General features: G+C 33.7%; 2 protein-coding genes across 6 annotated transcripts in view; one reads left to right on the top strand and one right to left on the bottom strand.

Annotated features, from left to right (window-relative positions):
• LOC100371645 (uncharacterized) overlaps positions 1–8858 on the bottom strand; it is a 41869-nt gene extending 33011 nt beyond the window's left edge. For all 5 annotated transcript variants that reach the window (XM_078013978.2, XM_085496857.1, XM_085496856.1 and 2 more), the window contains exons 1-10: positions 8575–8858; positions 6549–6663; positions 4763–4936; positions 4336–4442; positions 3711–3848; positions 2884–3044; positions 2253–2289; positions 1538–1613; positions 921–993; positions 348–535 (exon numbers count right to left, since the gene is read on the bottom strand). In XM_078013978.2, coding sequence (XP_077870104.2) covers positions 348–535; positions 921–993; positions 1538–1613; positions 2253–2289; positions 2884–3044; positions 3711–3848; positions 4336–4442; positions 4763–4936; positions 6549–6663; positions 8575–8780 — 1275 coding nt within the window. In that variant the 5' untranslated portion in view covers positions 8781–8858. The remainder of the gene's footprint in view (positions 1–347; positions 536–920; positions 994–1537; positions 1614–2252; positions 2290–2883; positions 3045–3710; positions 3849–4335; positions 4443–4762; positions 4937–6548; positions 6664–8574) is intronic.
• An 835-nt stretch (positions 8859–9693) lies between these two features.
• On the top strand, positions 9694–14590 carry LOC144363045 (uncharacterized). The gene has a single exon (XM_078013979.2). The coding sequence runs from the start codon at positions 10052–10054 to the stop codon at positions 11297–11299; it is 1248 nt and encodes a 415-aa protein (XP_077870105.2). The 5' UTR covers positions 9694–10051; the 3' UTR covers positions 11300–14590.
• Positions 14591–19631: the final 5041 nt, after the last annotated feature.

Here is a 19631-nt window from a genome sequence, read left to right as displayed (position 1 = left end):
GATTAAATATTAATATAAATTATGAAAATAGTGTGGGTCGTGACTTGGTAGGCGTGTCACTAAAGTAGTTGTAAAGTTAAATGAAAGTAGACATAACGTTGACACCAAAAACGCACACACATATTCAGACAGACAGACTGCAAATTTCATTGTGTGCTTCATGCACAGGAGTAAAAAAAAAAACTTGTCTTGTATTTCATTACCCATTCAGTTGTTTCACTTGTAATTCCAGCCACAGAACAGGTTGGTAATGGGGTTTGAATACACACCATTCACAGAGGAAGTATATACACACATGTATGTAAATGTATAAAATACACATAATTGTGAATAATTATCTTACATACCTCAGTATCTGCAGTACTTCTTGGCGTATGTGGCGGTTCACTGCGCGGGGTTAGCACCGGACTTGCAGACCTCTTGTCTTGTTGTAGTCGTGGTATTTTACTGTCAGTAAAATCAATGTTAGATCCTTGCTTACTGCCAATGCTTGCAACACTTTCTTTGGAAATGGCTCTTGGAATGCGACTTTTACCTGAAATGATTACAAACTTTTTTAATAGTTGATTGATCCTCAAGGGTTTGACAGTCATGTACTATAATCGAATTGTTGCTGCCAGAAATGTTTTTTCTTGTTTCATACGAGAGCGTATGTAAGAATATAAAGACAAGGTGATTCATCTACCGGTATTTTAAATTCTATAAAATTTACTTTCTCTGAGTCACAAAAATAGTAGTCCCACAAAATTAAAGCGTTTTACATTATGGTGGATATCATGCAGTATAATCTGTATAATTATTAAATAGAAAAGTCTATACTGCAATTTTTTGACGAGCAATGGATTGCACACTAAAAATAGTGACTTCTCTTCCATTCTCTTTATCTGGTCAATTCTCCACACTAGATATTATAGACATACCTGCTCCAGTAGTGCTGGCTGACTCTGTGTCGGACCCCTTTACATATTTAGCAAGATTAACACCACTTGGCATCTAAAGAGAACAAAGAGAGAAACAGACATGAAATCAAATAAAACTGATATCAATATAATGTCCTCAAAGATTGGGCAGCACGATGTACTCCTAAATTTTTAGATGCATACTACTGTATACCCTGTTACAGATACATCACATGTATTTAACATAAAACATATTGCTGAGACTTTGGGCTTACATTGACTTCTAATGAAACAAGTTACTAGTAGAGGAATTATAATGACAGGAAAAGAAAAAACATAATGTCCTTATGATGTTATAGCACCCTCAAACTGTCAATTTAAAAAATCTCTTCTTTTTATTTATTTACCATTCAGAATTCTATGAGATTGTTGGATTGTGTTTTACCAAGAGAACTTTTTTCTCTCGGCAACTGTGAACTCCACATTCGAACATGCTGAAATTTTAGAGTCCTAGTAAAATGCTTATGTCATCAAATAACATTTCAAAGGTTCGTGACACCAATTTTAAGAACCAAGCGATGGCTTCACTCTTGCCTGATGTTTAAATTAAAGTATGTACATTACTGCCGAACACATACCTGCTGTTTTCTGGGTACACTGAAGGTATCATCCGCTTCTGATGTATCTCCCCAGGAATCATGTAATTCAGACATTCTGAACAAATATGTAAAAAAACATGGTTGAATATATGAATAAAATTCAGAATTTAAATATATTCTGTAGACACTAGTTATGTAGACATGTCTACATATGTCTGATATGTAAATCAAGAATTAAAATATTTTACGTCTTCAAATTGACTATATACAGCACTGCACAGTCGGGAGAGGAACAAAAACAAAATCGGTTGTCACAACTCTTCTCTGTTGTCACAACTCTCTACGATAGTATGAAAACAACTGGTCCAAGTTTCTCGATAAGTTAAATATCCATATTAAACGTTGTGAGAGCTTTGATGTGATAATCACACTGACTCGCAACATTTCATGTTTGTTTGTTTCATTTGTTGTTCTGTGATGTCATTTATTGCTAACGGATAAGCACTACCTTACAATCTGCTGTGACAATGCTGTTCATATAGTCATATTAATTGGACGACAGATACATGTATGTTTAATAACAACAACACCAAACAACAACAACACGTTTTATCTTTGAATGCAAATGACCGGTACTTGGCAACCAGTCATTGCACACGTACAGGCATGCAAAAGTGTAACAGCTTATAAATTATTTCTATATCAATTACACCACATACTAGACCGGGAATGCAAATAAAGTGACAGTACTTACCTACTAACACTCTCCTCTTCTTGTGACAGTACATCCTCTAAAATACAAAAATATATTTAATCACAAAATTGACGAGAAACGGTTCTAGGCATGTTTACAGGCTGTGATTCTAAGATTTAAGACAAAATGGCCATCAGTTTAATGGACAAATTTGATACTCACAAAACAACTATTATATTACATGAGTATAGTACTTGTGTGCAAACTTTCAAATAAATCAGGCAATAAATTAGTGAGGAATCAGCATGGACATGAATAAAAACAAAATGGACACCAGTCAGTCGTTTTTGTTTGAATCTAAAAAAAAAATATGACGTGCACCTGTAATATGCATGATTATAACACAAACTTTGAATAAAATTGCAATGAGAAGGAATGTCCATACATATACTTGATCCAAAACATTTCCAAAAAACAGAACCCAAATTAATAGTCCATGATTTCAGACTTTGTCCTTGGTTTTTATAAAATGGCTACACAGTTTATTCAGTTTGTTGGGGAAAAGCAAAACATTAATTACTCTTCAAAATAAAAAAAACAAACATTTTTATAATAATGACAGGGTTGGTAGTGAGAAAAAATTTACATTTTTTAAAATGGCATTACATTACATAATCTGATGCACACATACCTCCAGCATCAGCAGCAGGGCCACCAAGACCGTATCCTCCGATGTGACCATTTTCTGGTGCTCCAACAATTGGTGCGCCAGGTGACCGGAACATACCACCTTGTCTACTAACAGGTTTTGCACGATGGGCTGCACTGTGCTCATTGATCAAGTGAGAACATCTGGAAAGAAAAGGAAATGTCAGATTAAAGTTCTATTGTCTCCAAAATATTATAGAAATGTATTGATTTGCTTATTTCAATGACCTATGTTAAAATCTTCCCACCTAAGTTGAAAGCGTGAAAATTTGGCTATAATTCTCGCGCCTTCTTCAGAAAATTCCAGACCGTATCCGGACATTTGTTTATGGTTCTACATTCAACAGCTTAGGGAGCTTCATTATACAGTTGTGCGGGACACGAATTAGTGAAGCAATTACTAACTGCTGGAAAAAATACCTAGCCAAAATAGAAATATTTGTCTGGGTTGAATTCCTACCATGTGAAGACCATGATTGTCTTTACTACACTTTTTGTGAAATAAACTCAACAAATGTATTTATGTGGAGATGGCAAGTGTCATACTGATACATGTATCAAACATAATTTCAAGGGACTTCATGAAAATGGTTTTATTATGGAGGTTAAATTAATTTTTCATGGAAATTTAAAATTGCTGAAATAGTCCTGCTGCTACCTTAGAAACTTGTGCACTCTGGTGTAAAAACGTTCCAACGTTTGTTGGGTCGGGGTTGATTTTGCTTCATAAATATTTGATAGCTCATCAGAACGTCGGGAGCAGGTTTGAATGCACATGTGTATCACGAATAGAATTGTCTTTCTACTTACCCATGGTGGGCCTTCATCACAGCATGATCAGCTGCTGACCAACCTTTACTGTCTTTGATTTCAGTATCGGCTTTACTCTCCAGTAATAATTTAACAATACCGATCTGATCAGCTTGGCAGGCAAGCATCAATGGCGTCCTGAAATCAATAACAAGGTGAATTTTGATATTAAATTCAACATTGACCAAATCCAAATTTCCCAGTAGGCAAATTAAAATATTATGGTAAGCAGGTACATACTCCTATAATGTATATGTGTGTACATTCATATTCAAGTATGGTTTCACAGGTATACGTCAGTCATGATGTCATAAAATTCACCAAGAGAGGGATTGTTTACCCAAGAACATGTGTTGAGCTTAAACCATCTTGAGACGGTAAGGATTGAGCCTATTGTTGCATAGGTCAGATCAAACAAAGGTAACTGCCGAGTTAATTTCACATTTTTATTACAGTTTCATCCTTGACCACCATCATTTTTCAGCTAAAATCAATGTCAATATTTTGTCTATTTTATTCATTTAATTTTGGACAAAATTAACATAATTTTCTATTGACTACAGGTATTCTACTTTGATAAAAGTGACATACGTTTACTATGGTCCCAAGCGTTAAAAGTACCAACCTTTGGTTTTGATCAGTCGCATTTACGTCAGCATCTTTGTGTAATAACAACTCTACAACATCATCACTATCAGCTGATGTGGCAAGATGTAAAGGAGTACAAGCATTCTTGAAAGCAAAACAAAACATATTCATCATATATACACGATCAGTAACATAACAGCTGATCTGTCAGTCGATGTAAAACCTGAAATCTTCCCAACCTCAGTTTTTGTGCTAGTATGTAACCCATCCAAGACAATGCTGCAAGAATTATTCAATAAATATTGTAGGTGATTTGAATAAAATAAAATACCATACAATATACACTAGCTGTGTTCCCCAGACCAAAACTGAGCAATCAAAAAATTGTTCAACACTAAATATATGGATTATAAGTATTTTCTTGTATAGTACATGTGTATTGGAAATAACCAAATATTGCTTACCTTATCGGTTGCATTGACCATAGCACCACTGTCTAATAACAATGAGACGGAATCAGCTGAGCTGGACTGTGCAGCTAAATGTAGAGCAGTCATGCCATCTTTATCAATCAGATTAGGATCAGCATTGTGCTCTAGTAAAACCCTCACACATTGCACACTGTCACTTTGTACTGCCTGATGAAAAAAGAGAAATTGTTATTTGGAAGTATTTATTTCAATACTATGATCTTTTCCACGGAGAAGCAAAACAAAATGAAAATATTACAGGTCGTGAGCATTTGCTTAGCCATACGGCAAACAGAGAGAAAATTAAATAATTTTCAGGTTCATATAGTTAAAACAACATTTTTTTGTTTTCCTGTATATTTTTCTATGAATATTTTTTTTGATGACAATTCATGATTTGGAATTCATCTTAAGATAGAGATGCAGGTTCGTGGGCACTTGGGAGTGAATTTTTTTTCTTTGCTTTTTATTATCTGTTAAAATTTTGTAGAATTGTGAATAGTGGAACATACTCAAAAAACGATTTTAAAATATAGATAACGGGTGCAAACATTCTCTTTTTTGAATGCTTGGCAAGATTTAGCAAGGCTGTACATAAATAATAAAAAAAGAAACATGGTGAAAAAAAGAAATGACGGGATCTCCATAATATGCACTATATTTAACTTTTAACAAAACGATAATACATTTAAATTGGAACTGTTACAGCCATTTTCATTATGAGCATTAGCAAACTTCTTACTGAGTGAATTTTGTTATGCAAATTAGCAATTATCTCAGCTTCTTTTTAGTGTACATCCCAGAACTTTAAAAAAAAATAGCTCCTAGACGCTTTGACCCTTTGTTTTTAAATTTTCACAAATGATTGACAATGTGTTTATCTTCAAAACGCCGTTGGGGCATTGTTTTTGGTTGAACAGTGTTACAACAATCGTACAGACAACTAGCCTGGGTGTTAATTTATGCATAAACTTGAAGTAGTGAAATTTGGGCTGCTGCCCTGCCAAATTGACAACTGGTAGACAGTTTTCAAGACGGCACTTTTTTCATAGTAAACAGATGTACCCATAAACCAATTTTGACAGCAAACGGAAGCATGGTTTAGAAGCTAATTTTTTTTAAATCACTTTTGACCAAAAAAGCACATTTTTGTGCATATTTCAAACTAATGTCCATAACAAAAACATACTAACAAAGTTTTAAAATTCATACAATAAGCTTTCCAAAAATATATAGTTTTGTGGACAAAGGAGGTCATCTTGGTTTCCTAATTAACTAATTAAAATACCTGTCAGGTAAACTGCATCTCTACCTTAACCAGTGGAAAAACTGACATACATGTACCGGATTGATCCAGTTATTCTGCAATCTGCACTCTCTGAATTTGCAAATGTTTTATAACTGTAAAACTGACATGTATACCTTCCTAGTTACTGAACTGAGTAATCATAGTTAAAATAGCTGAAGATTTTTGTATATTTTTAACAAGTTTGAGCTTTCCTTAGCCTGTGGTAACCACGGTTTCCTCCTGTCCGATATGCAATATGAGATTAGCCTAAATCTTAGTTTGTACATTGTGTAGCATGAAAATTAATACTGTATAAACTTTGAAGACACTGTTGAGTGGGTAAGAAAGCATCATCCACAAAAACTCATAAACCCATTGACAAACACTCTCATTTGATAAACTGTGTTTCTAAGACAGTGAAAATTATACTGAGGTTAAATTATTTAGGCACATTTGAATTCAGTGGCTGAAAATGTCCATGGAACAACTTACTTTCATAAGAGGCGATTGCTGACCATTGTCACAGACATTCAGTTTGGCTTTATTGGACGTCAAATACTGAACCACATCAGTGTGTCCTTGAGCACAAGCCAGGTGAAGTGCTGACCTAAAAAAACAAATAATAAATACAAACGATATACTACTTCTTTACAGCATCTTTGAAAAAAAACATGTAATCCCTCAAATTGAAGTGTAAAACTGTTGTTGGCTGTGGCAGTAATCAGTCGAGGCTTTGAGTATGTCATACAGCCTCATTAATTAAGGATACCGGGGTAAGATGCTGAATATCTTAGCTTAACCTAAATTTAGGTTCATTTGGATGATTCATAAAATGGTTCTGATTTTTGACTAAAAAAAAACAGAAAAAAAAATAGCCTCAATGCTTTTTAACCAATTCTGTCCAAACTGATGTCATTTATATTGACTATTTTGCATAAATCGCACTTTCATATAATGGTCTGAATTATGGTAATGTTTTTGAGTTTGTATAGTAAACTGTGCAAAGATATTGCTCAATATAAATAAATACTTCAATGCAGCCATTATTAACTATGTGTAAATTACATGCAGCTATATACATAAAGTCCTAAAAATTAACATTTTTCAATAAAAGTATTAATCCCAATGTGTTTTTGAGTGTGTTCCACTGAAAAAGAGAGTTCAAATTTTTTACTTCAATAATTAATATCATTGATGTACTAGTGTTACTCTTGACTTCAAAAACTTCAAGCAAATCAAGTTTTAATCAAAAAGTGGCTAAAAAGTGCACAGACACACATGTCATCTACACTCTACTAACAAACCAAATACAGTATTATCAGGATTTCACAAGAATTGCAATTTTTTTTAACGATGTTTGCTCACGCATAATTTATATAGATGTGCACTTTATACCTTGTTAAGGACAAATTAGATACAGTAACTATGGGACATAAACAAACTACTGAAAATCTAAAAAAACTCAAGGATTGATAACTTCTTCTTTAATATTCTAACTTTTCAAAGAGAAAACAGATTCCAGGCACTGAAGTGTATTTTTGTGTGTGTGATTATATCTTATAACACTCCTCTTGAACCCAACCCAACCATTCCAGCAATGTTAGGTACTTGTATATTACTGTTGACAGATTAAGTATAATTTCTTAAGGAGGAAAATTATTGTTCATAACACTATTAACACATTTTTTGCTATGACACACTTTAGATCTAGGACACTACTACTATATCGTCACATAATGGACAAGTTGTAAATAAGAGCCTTGTTAAAATTGCAAACATACCAATCCTTAATTCAAGTTTAGACATGTTTCATCAACTGAAAACACAATACATTTTCTACATACAAAGCAGACAAAAAGTTTAAAAACCACTGTGAGGGCAAAAGTCATGCAGGCTGCTCCTGTGTATTATGAGAATCAGTTGTTTCGATATAAATCAGATTTTGTACAAAAATTGCAATATAAAAATTATTATTAATCAAATAATATTATAATAGTGTGATTGGAAATTCTGATCAAATCTATGAAAAATTTGAGCAATGTCAAAATCACAGCTGGTGCCTATTTAGTGAGCATACGAATATAGTTTTAAGCCTTTGCTCTTTTTTGAATCTATCTGACGCATGCTAAAATGACATTATATTAAATTTTAATCCATAACAGGTGTTATTTGTCCTCAGTTCTGGCATATTGCAGATGACAGATTACTTTCAATATAGACATTGCACACATATACATACTAATATAATATATACGAGTCTGAGACATGTACTTAACTGAACTGTCTATAACTGATCATTTGATCCGAGTCGTAAAGTTGGAGATAACGGTGTGATAGCATCACACCTACGTAGGGTTCCACAGCAACAGCGATGTACGGTTCGCTTGAAATCAACGCAAGGTACGCGAAGTAAATAAGGTAGCACTGACAGCATGCATAATTACTTTGTGATTTCAAATTACCAATATAACATGCCGATTTCTCATCGATCATATTCACAAATTCCCCACACACGTACCTGTTCTCCTTGTCCAGTTGATTTAAATCTCCCTTTTTAGCGATTTGCTTTATTTTGCTCAGGTCACCATTCCAGGCCGCTTTATGAAGTTTCGGTAACTCCTTTTCCTTGATATCATAAGTTAACGTGGGCCCCTCGTGTTGATTCGATTTGCGGTCGGGGGAAGGAGTCTTCCTCCGAAGGCTGGTGCGTAAGAACTTTTTCATGGCTGTAAACAAAATATTAAATAACGAATTTTAAAATCCACAGACAACTGCGGCGGCCATTTATAAACAACGATTGTAGCCTCGCTTTCAAGTTGACCTGCACGCGCACGTAAGGGTGAAGGTCAAAGGGCACTCAAATTTGGATTGATTGATAGATACCGTTTTTGTATTTTCTCAGGAATTTTCTTTTAATTACGCCAAACTCAGAATAATTAGAAAATTCGGAGATATAGAATGTATATTAGCTCTATGTACGTGTATGTTGCTCCGGGCGCTTTGATTGTTTACTACCACAGTCCCTACAAAGACTGTGACTAAACATAGGTTTTGAAAACAGGGGGTGGGGTGGGCAGTGAGCTGGATGAGCATTTTAAGGGGGAAAATGTCATGAAAGAAAGTGGAATTTTTTAAGAAATATTTCTCATCATGTAGATGTGACTACAATATTTAGAGAACAATTAATTCTTTGCAGTCCTCCCAAGTAACCCTTAATTTCAATTATGTGATTTTTTGGTTGTTCGTCCACTGAATTATTAACCATGCTTTGCAATGTATTGTCTGAGAATTCAATTTTAGTTGTACATGTAGTTGTTTTGTGTTCATGAACTTGTATTTTCCATATATGATAGATAGATAGATAGATAGATAGATAGATAGAATTTTTTTTATGTGATCAGTGACCTACTGTTGTGTGGGGGCGCTTGAGTTCTGGGGGTGTGTCTTTGCCTGTTTTATATAAAAAAAATAAATATTGTTTAGTATTTCCATGTTTAAAAGCATAACAGTTAATGACAAAGATATTAATTTTTAAACCTAAAACAATATTCAAAACAACAACAAAGAGTAAATAATTTTATTTCATTACTCAGTACACCAACTTCGACATCCTCCAGTACATTTATTGCCGTAAAACGGTATGCTATCAGTCACACGGCACCGCAACCGAACGGGAACGTTTCTCTTTGTGGCCGACCGAGCGTAAGATCTTGGATTCGATCGTGTACTAAATATCGTTGACAATCCTGGATTTAAGTCCATCCGATCGTTTTTAACAAGTTTCGGACAACGTGCCTTTCGACCACTCGGAAGATTCGTCAAATCTGGGGGTGCCCAGGGTCAGCAGCTGGTGGGAAATCCCCTTTGGTGAGTGATGTCATTGCCTGAAATAGAACAAAAATTAGGTTTTTCGTGACGTGTTCTTACAAATCCGGACTTTTAATCCAATATAACGAAATTGTTCCACAACAGTCGTCGTATTTCACGATAGCAGAATGTCTTCCGAAGCCCACCGACCAGGAGAGCGTGTACAAAACGTTTGTTTGATCCACGCCGGTGAAGATTTTGACGGTGTTGTTATTCCACTTGCCAAAGAAATTGAGTCTTACTGCAAGCTGCCGGGACAGGCTGACTACGCCAGGTCATACGATGATGTAACTGATATTGGAAGATCTATTCAAAAACAAATGGAAGAAGTTAAAGAATCAAACGGGATGTATGGAGTGATTTTAGTAAGCAAGAAATTTATTACCAACATCAGTGAAAATAACAACGTGAAGAAATCCATTGAGGAGCAGCTCCGTCAAGACATCAAGCTGGAGACGAAGTACGCTTTAGTATTGATGACGGACGTCGATACAAAACTACTTCACGAGACTTTTCCATCGCTAACCATTCGTGGAATACACGCTGTCAATTACAGGTCTTATCAGACTGAAATTCGGGCTCTAGCTGAAGCTGTTTACAAAACGTGGTTTGGTTGCAATGTGTTCATTGATCGTGCTAACATCTGTGCTACAAGCAATGAGGCCTCAATGACCGTACAAAAAGACCCGGTGGAAAATGATGAAACTTTGATATTGGATACTGAAGTTGTGTCAGGAGAGAGCAATGATGATTCCAGTGTTGATCAGGCATCTAGGGATCTTTCTAGTTTGTCTACTCAAAGCGATGGCTGTCAACATGTACAAACTGCTCAAGAGCTTGTTAGTGTCACTCCTGAAGCAGCAACTGCAGACACAGAGGAGAGTAATAATACAACAACTGAAGATGATGCAGCAAGTCAGTCCATAGGAACTGTGCCAGTTGTGAAAGATGAGGATATCAAAACACCTGTTGAAGAAGCTAGTTTAGGAGAAGTGAAGAAACACCCTTGTAATCAACATGATTGTCACTCAAAAGAAGAAATATACCCGGCAGAGAATTTTTATGACTCCACACGTATAACACCTATAAGTCGAGAACTTTCAGTGAAAAATTTTAAAGTAGAGGTTAGAGATGAACTAATGTATATATTAGATCCACCTTTAGCTTGTGTTAAAGACTGGAGACATTTGGCAAGTCTCAAAAATGTTCCCAACAATAAAATTAAGTATTGGGAAACCCAAAGAAGTGGTACTCTAGCATTTTTAGATTATGTTGGTGCCACAGATTCTGGCTATACAGTAGCAGAATTCAAAAAAGATTTGAAACATATTCAAAGAATGGATGTATTAGATTTATTGGAAAAATTTGGTTATTAAACAGTTCATGTACAATCATTTTACTATGCACTGCGGTTTTACCTTATATCATATGTTACAATCGCCGACAAAATAGCGTAACTGTTTCTTGTATGTATTGATGATAGGTATGTGCATGTGTTACTAGTACTGCATTCTTGTCGTGTTTGCATCAATAATTGTTGACACCTTGCTCATTAATTCTTATCAAAAAAAGTAATGCCATAAAGATAAATAACACAACATACAAATTGTATGAGACGTGCACAGAGAATAAAACAGACACGCTATTCTGTCCACTGTTGTATCAGGCCAAAAAAAATTTAGTGGTTACTATAACTTGATTTTCAGGAAGTAGGTAGATATTGATTTTTATTTTTTTATATAATTTTTCTTTGTTGCAACTGTGTTTTTTCTTCTTCTTATAATATAAGAACAGTTTTTGTAGATACAGGTGCATAAATAATGTTTAAAGTTGCTTTAATTACCCAGTTTTGCCAAGTTTTTAATTTCTATAAAATTACATTCAAAACCTGCCACTGTTTTGTAACATTTTCTCAAATATCCCCCCAAAAAGTCTATGGTTGGCCAGTAAACAATAAGGTAGGTTGGGTTATCTGAACCACACAATTTGTTTTTCTTGCCCTAACCTAGCAAATTTGAAAGTTGCAGTGAGAAGGATACTTTAATTTTTTAATTTTTACTCATTAACTTTTGTTGTTGTCTGTAATTATTATGGTATATGGCCAAATTTGCTTTGACAACAAAGAAATTAATCTGTTTGCGTTTATGGTACATGCTGAATGTTTTTTGTTTGTTTTTTAGTGTAAGAAGGAATATTCAGTTTTTACATTGACACACCGATGTAACCAGTGTCAACAAATATATGAATTTTTGTGGAAACCATGCATAATTACTTAATTGTTTTCTATTAGAAAAATTTTAAGAGCATTAAAAATTTCCTTCACTTCAAGAAATAGGTTTACATTTCTCAAATCATTCCTTTCCAGTGGCCTCATTTTATGGCCATTTGGCAGTTGCTGAGTGTCTTGCAAATTTCTCTTGTGTAGGCTCAGATTACCTGTCATATTCAATATCGGGACCTATGCTAAAGATAAATTAATTTTAGTCATGATGGCTGATACTACATGTTTTTTTTTTAGGAAATTGTTCACATTACCGTTATAATAAATTTTCGAGTTGATGAAAAATGCACAATTTTATAGAAGTGAAAATTCCCCTAAAAACTTATAGTCAGACTAACTTCTATTTTATCGTAACAAATTCTGTTCAACCCCTAAATTGGGTAAATTCCTAGCAGCGAAAATTAGTCACAATTGTTAGCAAAAACAGTGTCTGTTTTTTCAATAACCTCAGAATCAATTTGGTAACACATCTTTGTTTTCTTCTGCATTCGCCACTTTCTGTTTCTGTGATCCAAATATTACCACATTGTCTTCACCGTGAACTCCATGTAACATACACTGTATAAAAAAGGTGTAAAATATTCATTTCACAAAAGTAAAAAAAAAAAAAAAAAAAATTATATTCAGTGTTATATTCAGATGAAACCATGTTATTAAATTAGTCATGTCAAATTCATTTCTGAATACTCAAAAATGTGATGTGTATTGTTTTTGTTAGGAGTCTATATTTTTTTCATTTAAACACAAAAACTGTATAGAGGGACTGTTATTTCAATATTTTTGTTCTGAACGAAAGTGTCAGACAATGAATACGACTCCTGTGATTTGTGCCTAATTCTGAAATTCAGGCAGTACTAAAAACAAAGTGTAAGAAAAATCGAACAATTTCTTGATTTCTTTAATTATAGTTTTGAAAAAAAAAGAATAAAACACAATAATAATTGGTTCCCACTTTTTTTTTATTAGAAGATCATCTCATTTTCTTTTAGTTTAACCAATTAATGTATCGGTAGTCATAGTTAATACATTGTATTTGTGTGTTTCTAATACGTGTACATATTTGAGTGGACATAACAGTGACTATACTTAAGTTCTATAGTTATAATTATTTCATCATATCAGTAAGTAGACATCTATTTGGTTAATGATAAATCTGTTTTTTTTTTGTTTTTTTTTAACTGTCGAGTATTGATAATAAAATGACAATATTGAATCAGCATTGTGCATTGACCATAATGTCATTAAAAATCTCTAAAATGATGTAAGTTTTGTTATACGTTTTCATCAACAGTGTTATTGCATTAAATTCCGGTACTATTTCTTTTTCCCATAATCATGTTCATGCATGCTGACAAACTGAGGGCTAAATTGCTTTGTAAATAATCCTTATTCAGTGAGTAAAACGTGTGCTCTGTTCATAGATGTACAGTGCAGTGGCTCATATTTTACTTGGCATTTTTTTTTTACCAAATCACACAATAATGTTTTAACTTGTTTACACATCTATTGTAGGAAGAGACTGGTCACTGGTATACTTTGAATACATCTGACTAATTTTTTTATAAAAATCAAAATTTAGGTTGTTCGGCAACAAATTAGAATGTACCACAGAGAGTGGGCAAGATCTGACCATGACTTTTCTGGCAATCCAGATTAAAAGTGACCAGATTCTATATCTACATTGGATTTCTGTGTGTTAGTGTTGTGTAATTATTAGCTTCAAAACCAAGCCTTACTTACATTGGTTCCAGTCTATCTGTGATAGACCCAACATTAACAACCAATCTTATAAAGATAATATGATGCTGAACATCCAATCCCATCATGCAACAGTCATTTTGAATATTATTATATTAGTTTATAAATATGTAGAACTCATGATAACACAGATAAACTATAACCATTGTAGTATATTGATTGTATATTTCAAAATTATGAACTTCATCAATTTGTAGTTTTGAATTTTATAAATAATCTGTAATAAATTATTGGGAAATCTTGTGGTTAAAAAAAATGCATTTTAGCTTGTCTTTAAAACTATTTTCTTTTTCTTAAAATTTTCTTTTTGAAATTTGTTTTTTCTTTACACGTGACACAAAAATTATGTACTATTGTGGCAAAAGTAATTAAAGCGGTGGAGTCATCACCTGCGCATGTGTCAGATGGCCATAGCGTGTCATTGTTTACAAACAAACATCTACCCAGGAGCCTTTGCATTTTTAGCGTGTGTTGTTATTGTAGCTTGGGACTCAATTCTCGTGCATGCTCAGGTGACAACCTCCCACTATAAAATAGTAAGGACACAGAAGATCGTAAATCAGTCAACAATTTTGCTGTCATTGTCCATCATCTCTCACAATTAATAAAAGCATGCAGTCAGACCGGTTCCCACTTTTTGAATATTTTATGGTATGGTTTCATTCTAATTACTATGTATTAGTAAACCTCTCAATTGCAGCAAATTCTGTTTACCTAAACCCTTGTTACCCTCACAAAAATTCTCTCTATGCAGAGAAATTCATCTTTTTCTTCCAGCCTGGTTATATGTGTGTGGGATATATGCCATTTACCCCAACCAATATACGGTAGTTTTAACTCATTCAGTGCGCCTCTGGTGAGACAATCTAACTGATACACTGTCATTGACATATATTCATTTGTCGGTGGAATTGAATGTACACAAAATAATGTAAGAGGGCATTGTATAGGGGCACTTTTCATATTGTGACACCAATTATGATAATTTGTTCTGGAAATATTTCTACCCATGGAACGTCTTTGCCATCAGAACCAGCAACAGCAACATACAATTTAATTTGTGATATAATTAATCACATGTTATTTTACTAAATATTTGTGAATCAAGGAATTGAATCATACAAATTTCAATTATTCTAATAAACTTATAGGTGTGCAGGTGTCTATTTAGTCATATAGTGTTGAGTGAAAATATTACCCCAGCTTCCCAAAATAGCAATAGCAAAGCTATAGGTATAGAAATATCAGACTTGTCTGTTAATATTGAGCAAACTATGGCTGAAAAAATGATGGCAACACGCGTCTTATTGATATGAAATTTGGCAGGTTGCATCTTTTCAACTGAACTCCTTCAGATAGCTAAAAAATAATTCTGACCAGTCACATGGTTTTGCCATCGTTATGGATTTTCAGCCAAAAAATTTTCTCATGAATACTTCAAGCAATCAACTTGATATTTTGTACATATGGTGCAAAATTCTTATGAGAAAAATAAAATAATTTTGATCAGTCACGTGGTTTCGTTTCGGTGTCATATTGGATTTCGCAAAAATGACAGTTTAGGCCTTCAATTGATTAATTGGATATTTTGTATTTAACATGTACAGCCATAGCTTCCTAGAAGAAAAATAAAATTATTTTGAATTGATTTTCAGCGAAAACAAAAAGTTGTGCAATTACCTTTGGTGTATTGTCTGATTGCTCTGAGATTTTACACATGCATTACACTCTGGTGATGTATTATTTCATTGCCTATTGGATGGAGTTATCAGACCTCATCAATGTAACCTATGTTATTACCGGTATGAAGTCATTGAACACAGAATTAAAAAGTGCCTTGGAAGGACCTGTGCTGAAACATTGTTGCCAATAGTCGTTCCGCTAACAGATAAATCGTAGACAAAGTTTCCAAAGTTCCAACTGTTTTCTAATACTCTGTACTTCAAGTTCCAGTGCTTCGGACATAACACAGTATTTATACAAAAACATTGAAAAAATGTGTTTATTATATATGGGGTCGCCAACATCCGAGCATTTTCTTTGGTTATCTTTTAAAATACCCACATTTCCTAATTTCTGCTGGTACACACAAAAAAGATAGCACACACCAGACTCCCATATCACAGCCTATGAGACCATTAAACAAGAAGCACTCTCTAAATCCAGATTCATCTGTAAGTTAGCCATTTTATATTTTCTCGTGATTTTTTAGAGCAATGTCATGAAACTTATTTGTGTAGTTTGACTAGAACGAGGTTTTGTTCAACATATCACATATATCTTGTCTAGCATAATGATCTTACTGTGATATTTTCAGATACCATGTACAGTAGCTTTGCAATTCCCAAATATGCTAATTTGTGTAGTCATTTTTATAAGAAAGATGTGAAGTGTTTTCTAATGACATCACTTATTTATATAATTTAATCGATAACTGTGTTTGTTAACAATTAGAGACAGTTTATATGACTAGAATTTTCTAATAGTGGTTTGAACAAATGAGAGCAACATAATATTTAATTTAATACACAAAATATTGGTCCGAGAAATGTATTTTCAATAATTATATAAAAGGGTCAGAAACAACTGGTCAGTTTCTGTGGTATAGCATTTTGAATACCACATTCAATAATAATACAGGGATTATTTCTTGGCATCACACACTAGGCTCCCATATTACATATATAGGATATCAATAAACCAGAAGAACTTTCTCGATCCAGGATTCATCTGTAAGTTAGCTATTTTCTGTTACTTTCTCACAGTTATTTAGGGCAATGTTTTTTGTAAACAAGTTGATTTGTTTAGTAGGCCTAGAAGATAAGTTTCATTCACCACGACTTACCAGGTCACACACCAGGTCTGTTATAGATGATCCTGTGATATATTTATATACCATTAAATAGTACTCATACGTAAGGTGGTATTGATTTGATTATTTGGTGTTGTGGGTTATCATGATTCTATCTATCTATCAAGTTGATTTGTTTAGTAGGCCTAGAAGATAAGTTTCATTCACCATGACTTACCAGGTCACACACCAGGTCTGTTATAGATGATCCTGTGATATATTTATATACCATTAAATAGGACTCATACGTAAGGTGGTATTAATTTGATTATTTGGTGTTGTGGGTTATCATGATTCTATCTATCTATCAATCTTCAAGTTCTTAAAAATGTCGTAACTCCAACAATTCAGCATCTTGTGACATGTTATTCAATTGTAAAAACTTTAATTTAGGAGATGCTGAATTGTTCGAATTACATTGAATTACGAAAACATTGAGTTACAAAAATGACCACGCCCATATTTTAGAAACAATGCCAACTTTTGCAAAAACATGCCCAATTTTTAATTCAATGTTAATAGAACTTCGTGTTACGGGCAACATAGATTGTTTGTCTTGTTTAACATTGTATATTTCCCATAATTCGATAAAAATGGCAGATGCACTTTCTAAAATCGTGAAAATAACTTCAGCGGTCACATAATTTTTGGCCGTCATGTTGGATTTTCGAAAACCCGTTCAAATCATTTTCATCATGTTCTAAAAAGCTAGGCATCTTGTTATCTTTGATGCGACTGCAGTCTTTGAAACAAACTTGAGGGACTCTAAAATGCAATTTATGGATAAACTGAGATAACAAGAACATTGAAACGTTCGTCGAGAAATTCACGTGTATTAAATTGTTTAAAAACGTTTTTGGAGACCCTCAAATTTGTTTTTGACCTTCACCTATTCCCCCACCAGGGTGAATTACAGCACTAATATTTATTCCCCAGGAATCTATAATCAAGTAATACAAATAGTGTCACTATGCAATTTTCGAACTGCGTTTATTTTTGGTGTAACTTTACATTTACGAAACATTTATGTATGTCTCCTAAAGAAGTTTCCCAATTTTCATCAAAAGAATTCAATAGATAGGTAAAAAATAAAACTTATTTCACTACATAAGTTTATAAAACCCCATGGGCCCGAAAATTAGACAAGCAGCCTCTCGGCTGAGATAGCTCCGCTGTTAGCAATGCACATTTCAATTAAAGAACAGAAGATATCATTAGAAAATAAACAATATGTATCACTTTTCACCAAAAATAATCATCAAAATTAGATAATTGAAGATATCACCACGAAATTAACAAATCTGAAAGAGGTCCACATGTAGTACCTATATATGTAATATCAAAGAAATCGGACTTGTGGTTTTTAACAAGAAGTCGAAAATATAACTTTTACCAAAAATGACAAAAATATTCACCAAAATTAGAGAACTACAGATATCATTACAAAATGAACAAATCTGAGAGAGATCCACGTGTAGTATCTATATATGTAATATCAAAGTAATTGGACTTGCAGTTTTTAACAAGAAGTCGAAAATATCACTTTTTACCAAAAATGACAAAAATATTCACCAAAATTAGAGAATTGAAGATATCATCATGAAATGAACAAATCTAGGAGAGGTCTACCCAAGGTACATATACACCAAATATCAAAGCATTCAGGCGTATAGTTTTCAGGAAAAAGTCGAAAAAGTAAAACATTGACACGGACGACGACGGACAATCACTCATACGATAAGCTCCGCTCGACTAAGTCGACAGCGCAGCTAAAAAGACGGGAAATAAAATGTTGCATTTTTGTCGTCATATTTATTTATCCTTGACTATTCCCCCACCAGAGTGAACTACATCACGTACGTTTGTTCCCCGGGAGTCTGTAATAAAACTGAATTCACGTCCTAAATTCATAAAGGTGTGTGTCGTTTCCCGAAATCGATTGGGTCACAATTACCGTAGCTATCGCCGAGGTGAAAAAGTCTCTCACCCCTTGGTTATTACTCAGATAACTAAAAAAATTATAAAATTGCTAATTTATTAGTTGTCTTAGGTTATTATCACCGTTTTTGCCGGAGGGATTCACGTCATAAATTTTGGTTACCGGGCACCTCCTAATAAACAACCTATCTGATAGCTTGGTTGAATTGATGATATAATCAAACAAAAATGATAGATTGGCCTCGACCTTCTCTCGCTCGGAAACGCAAGGGCGATAAGTCCCGATTTTCATAGACGCAGGTCGTTTAGATCAGACGGATTCTTTTGTTTCAAGTTCGTTGTTCTTTTGGATGAATCATGGAGGTAGAAAAGCTTTCTTCCTCCATGGGTGAATAGAACATGTTCAAGCAAAATACGTCAAAACACACTCTAGAACTTGACAACATTCACTCTCGGACCACTAATTATATAAATAGGTGGAAAAAACAGTTACATCACTCATGAAAATTGATGATTCGATTGCTGACCGGGATAGCTATATTTAGTGTTCATTTCTATGCAATTGTGATGTTTTTATTTTCATAATAGCGTATATTCTATGTAAAAATAGTGAAGCAAATCTTTACGAAGATATTACGAAGGGTAAAGCATTATTATGTTTCCTTTTAGGAGATGGCACTCAGCATTGCAGTTATGAGATATGTGAAGAAATCGATTAGATTTCTTATTGATGTCATGGATTATAGAAAAGAATATGTAGATTAGATTTATTTCATGTATCCACTTTAAGTTTAAAGGTTTAATTTTTGTACTTCCTTTAAGTTTTAAATTGTTTCTTTTTTCATTTATATAGTATGTGCATTTTCCAATATTTTTATTG

The sequence above is a fragment of the Saccoglossus kowalevskii genome, chromosome 3 (assembly GCF_978046115.1).
Source record: "Saccoglossus kowalevskii chromosome 3, keSacKowa6.1, whole genome shotgun sequence".
In the NCBI taxonomy this organism is placed as follows: domain Eukaryota; kingdom Metazoa; phylum Hemichordata; class Enteropneusta; family Harrimaniidae; genus Saccoglossus; species Saccoglossus kowalevskii.
The sequence above is the reverse complement of the archived record's forward strand: the minus strand, read 5'-3'. Positions and strand labels throughout refer to the sequence as shown.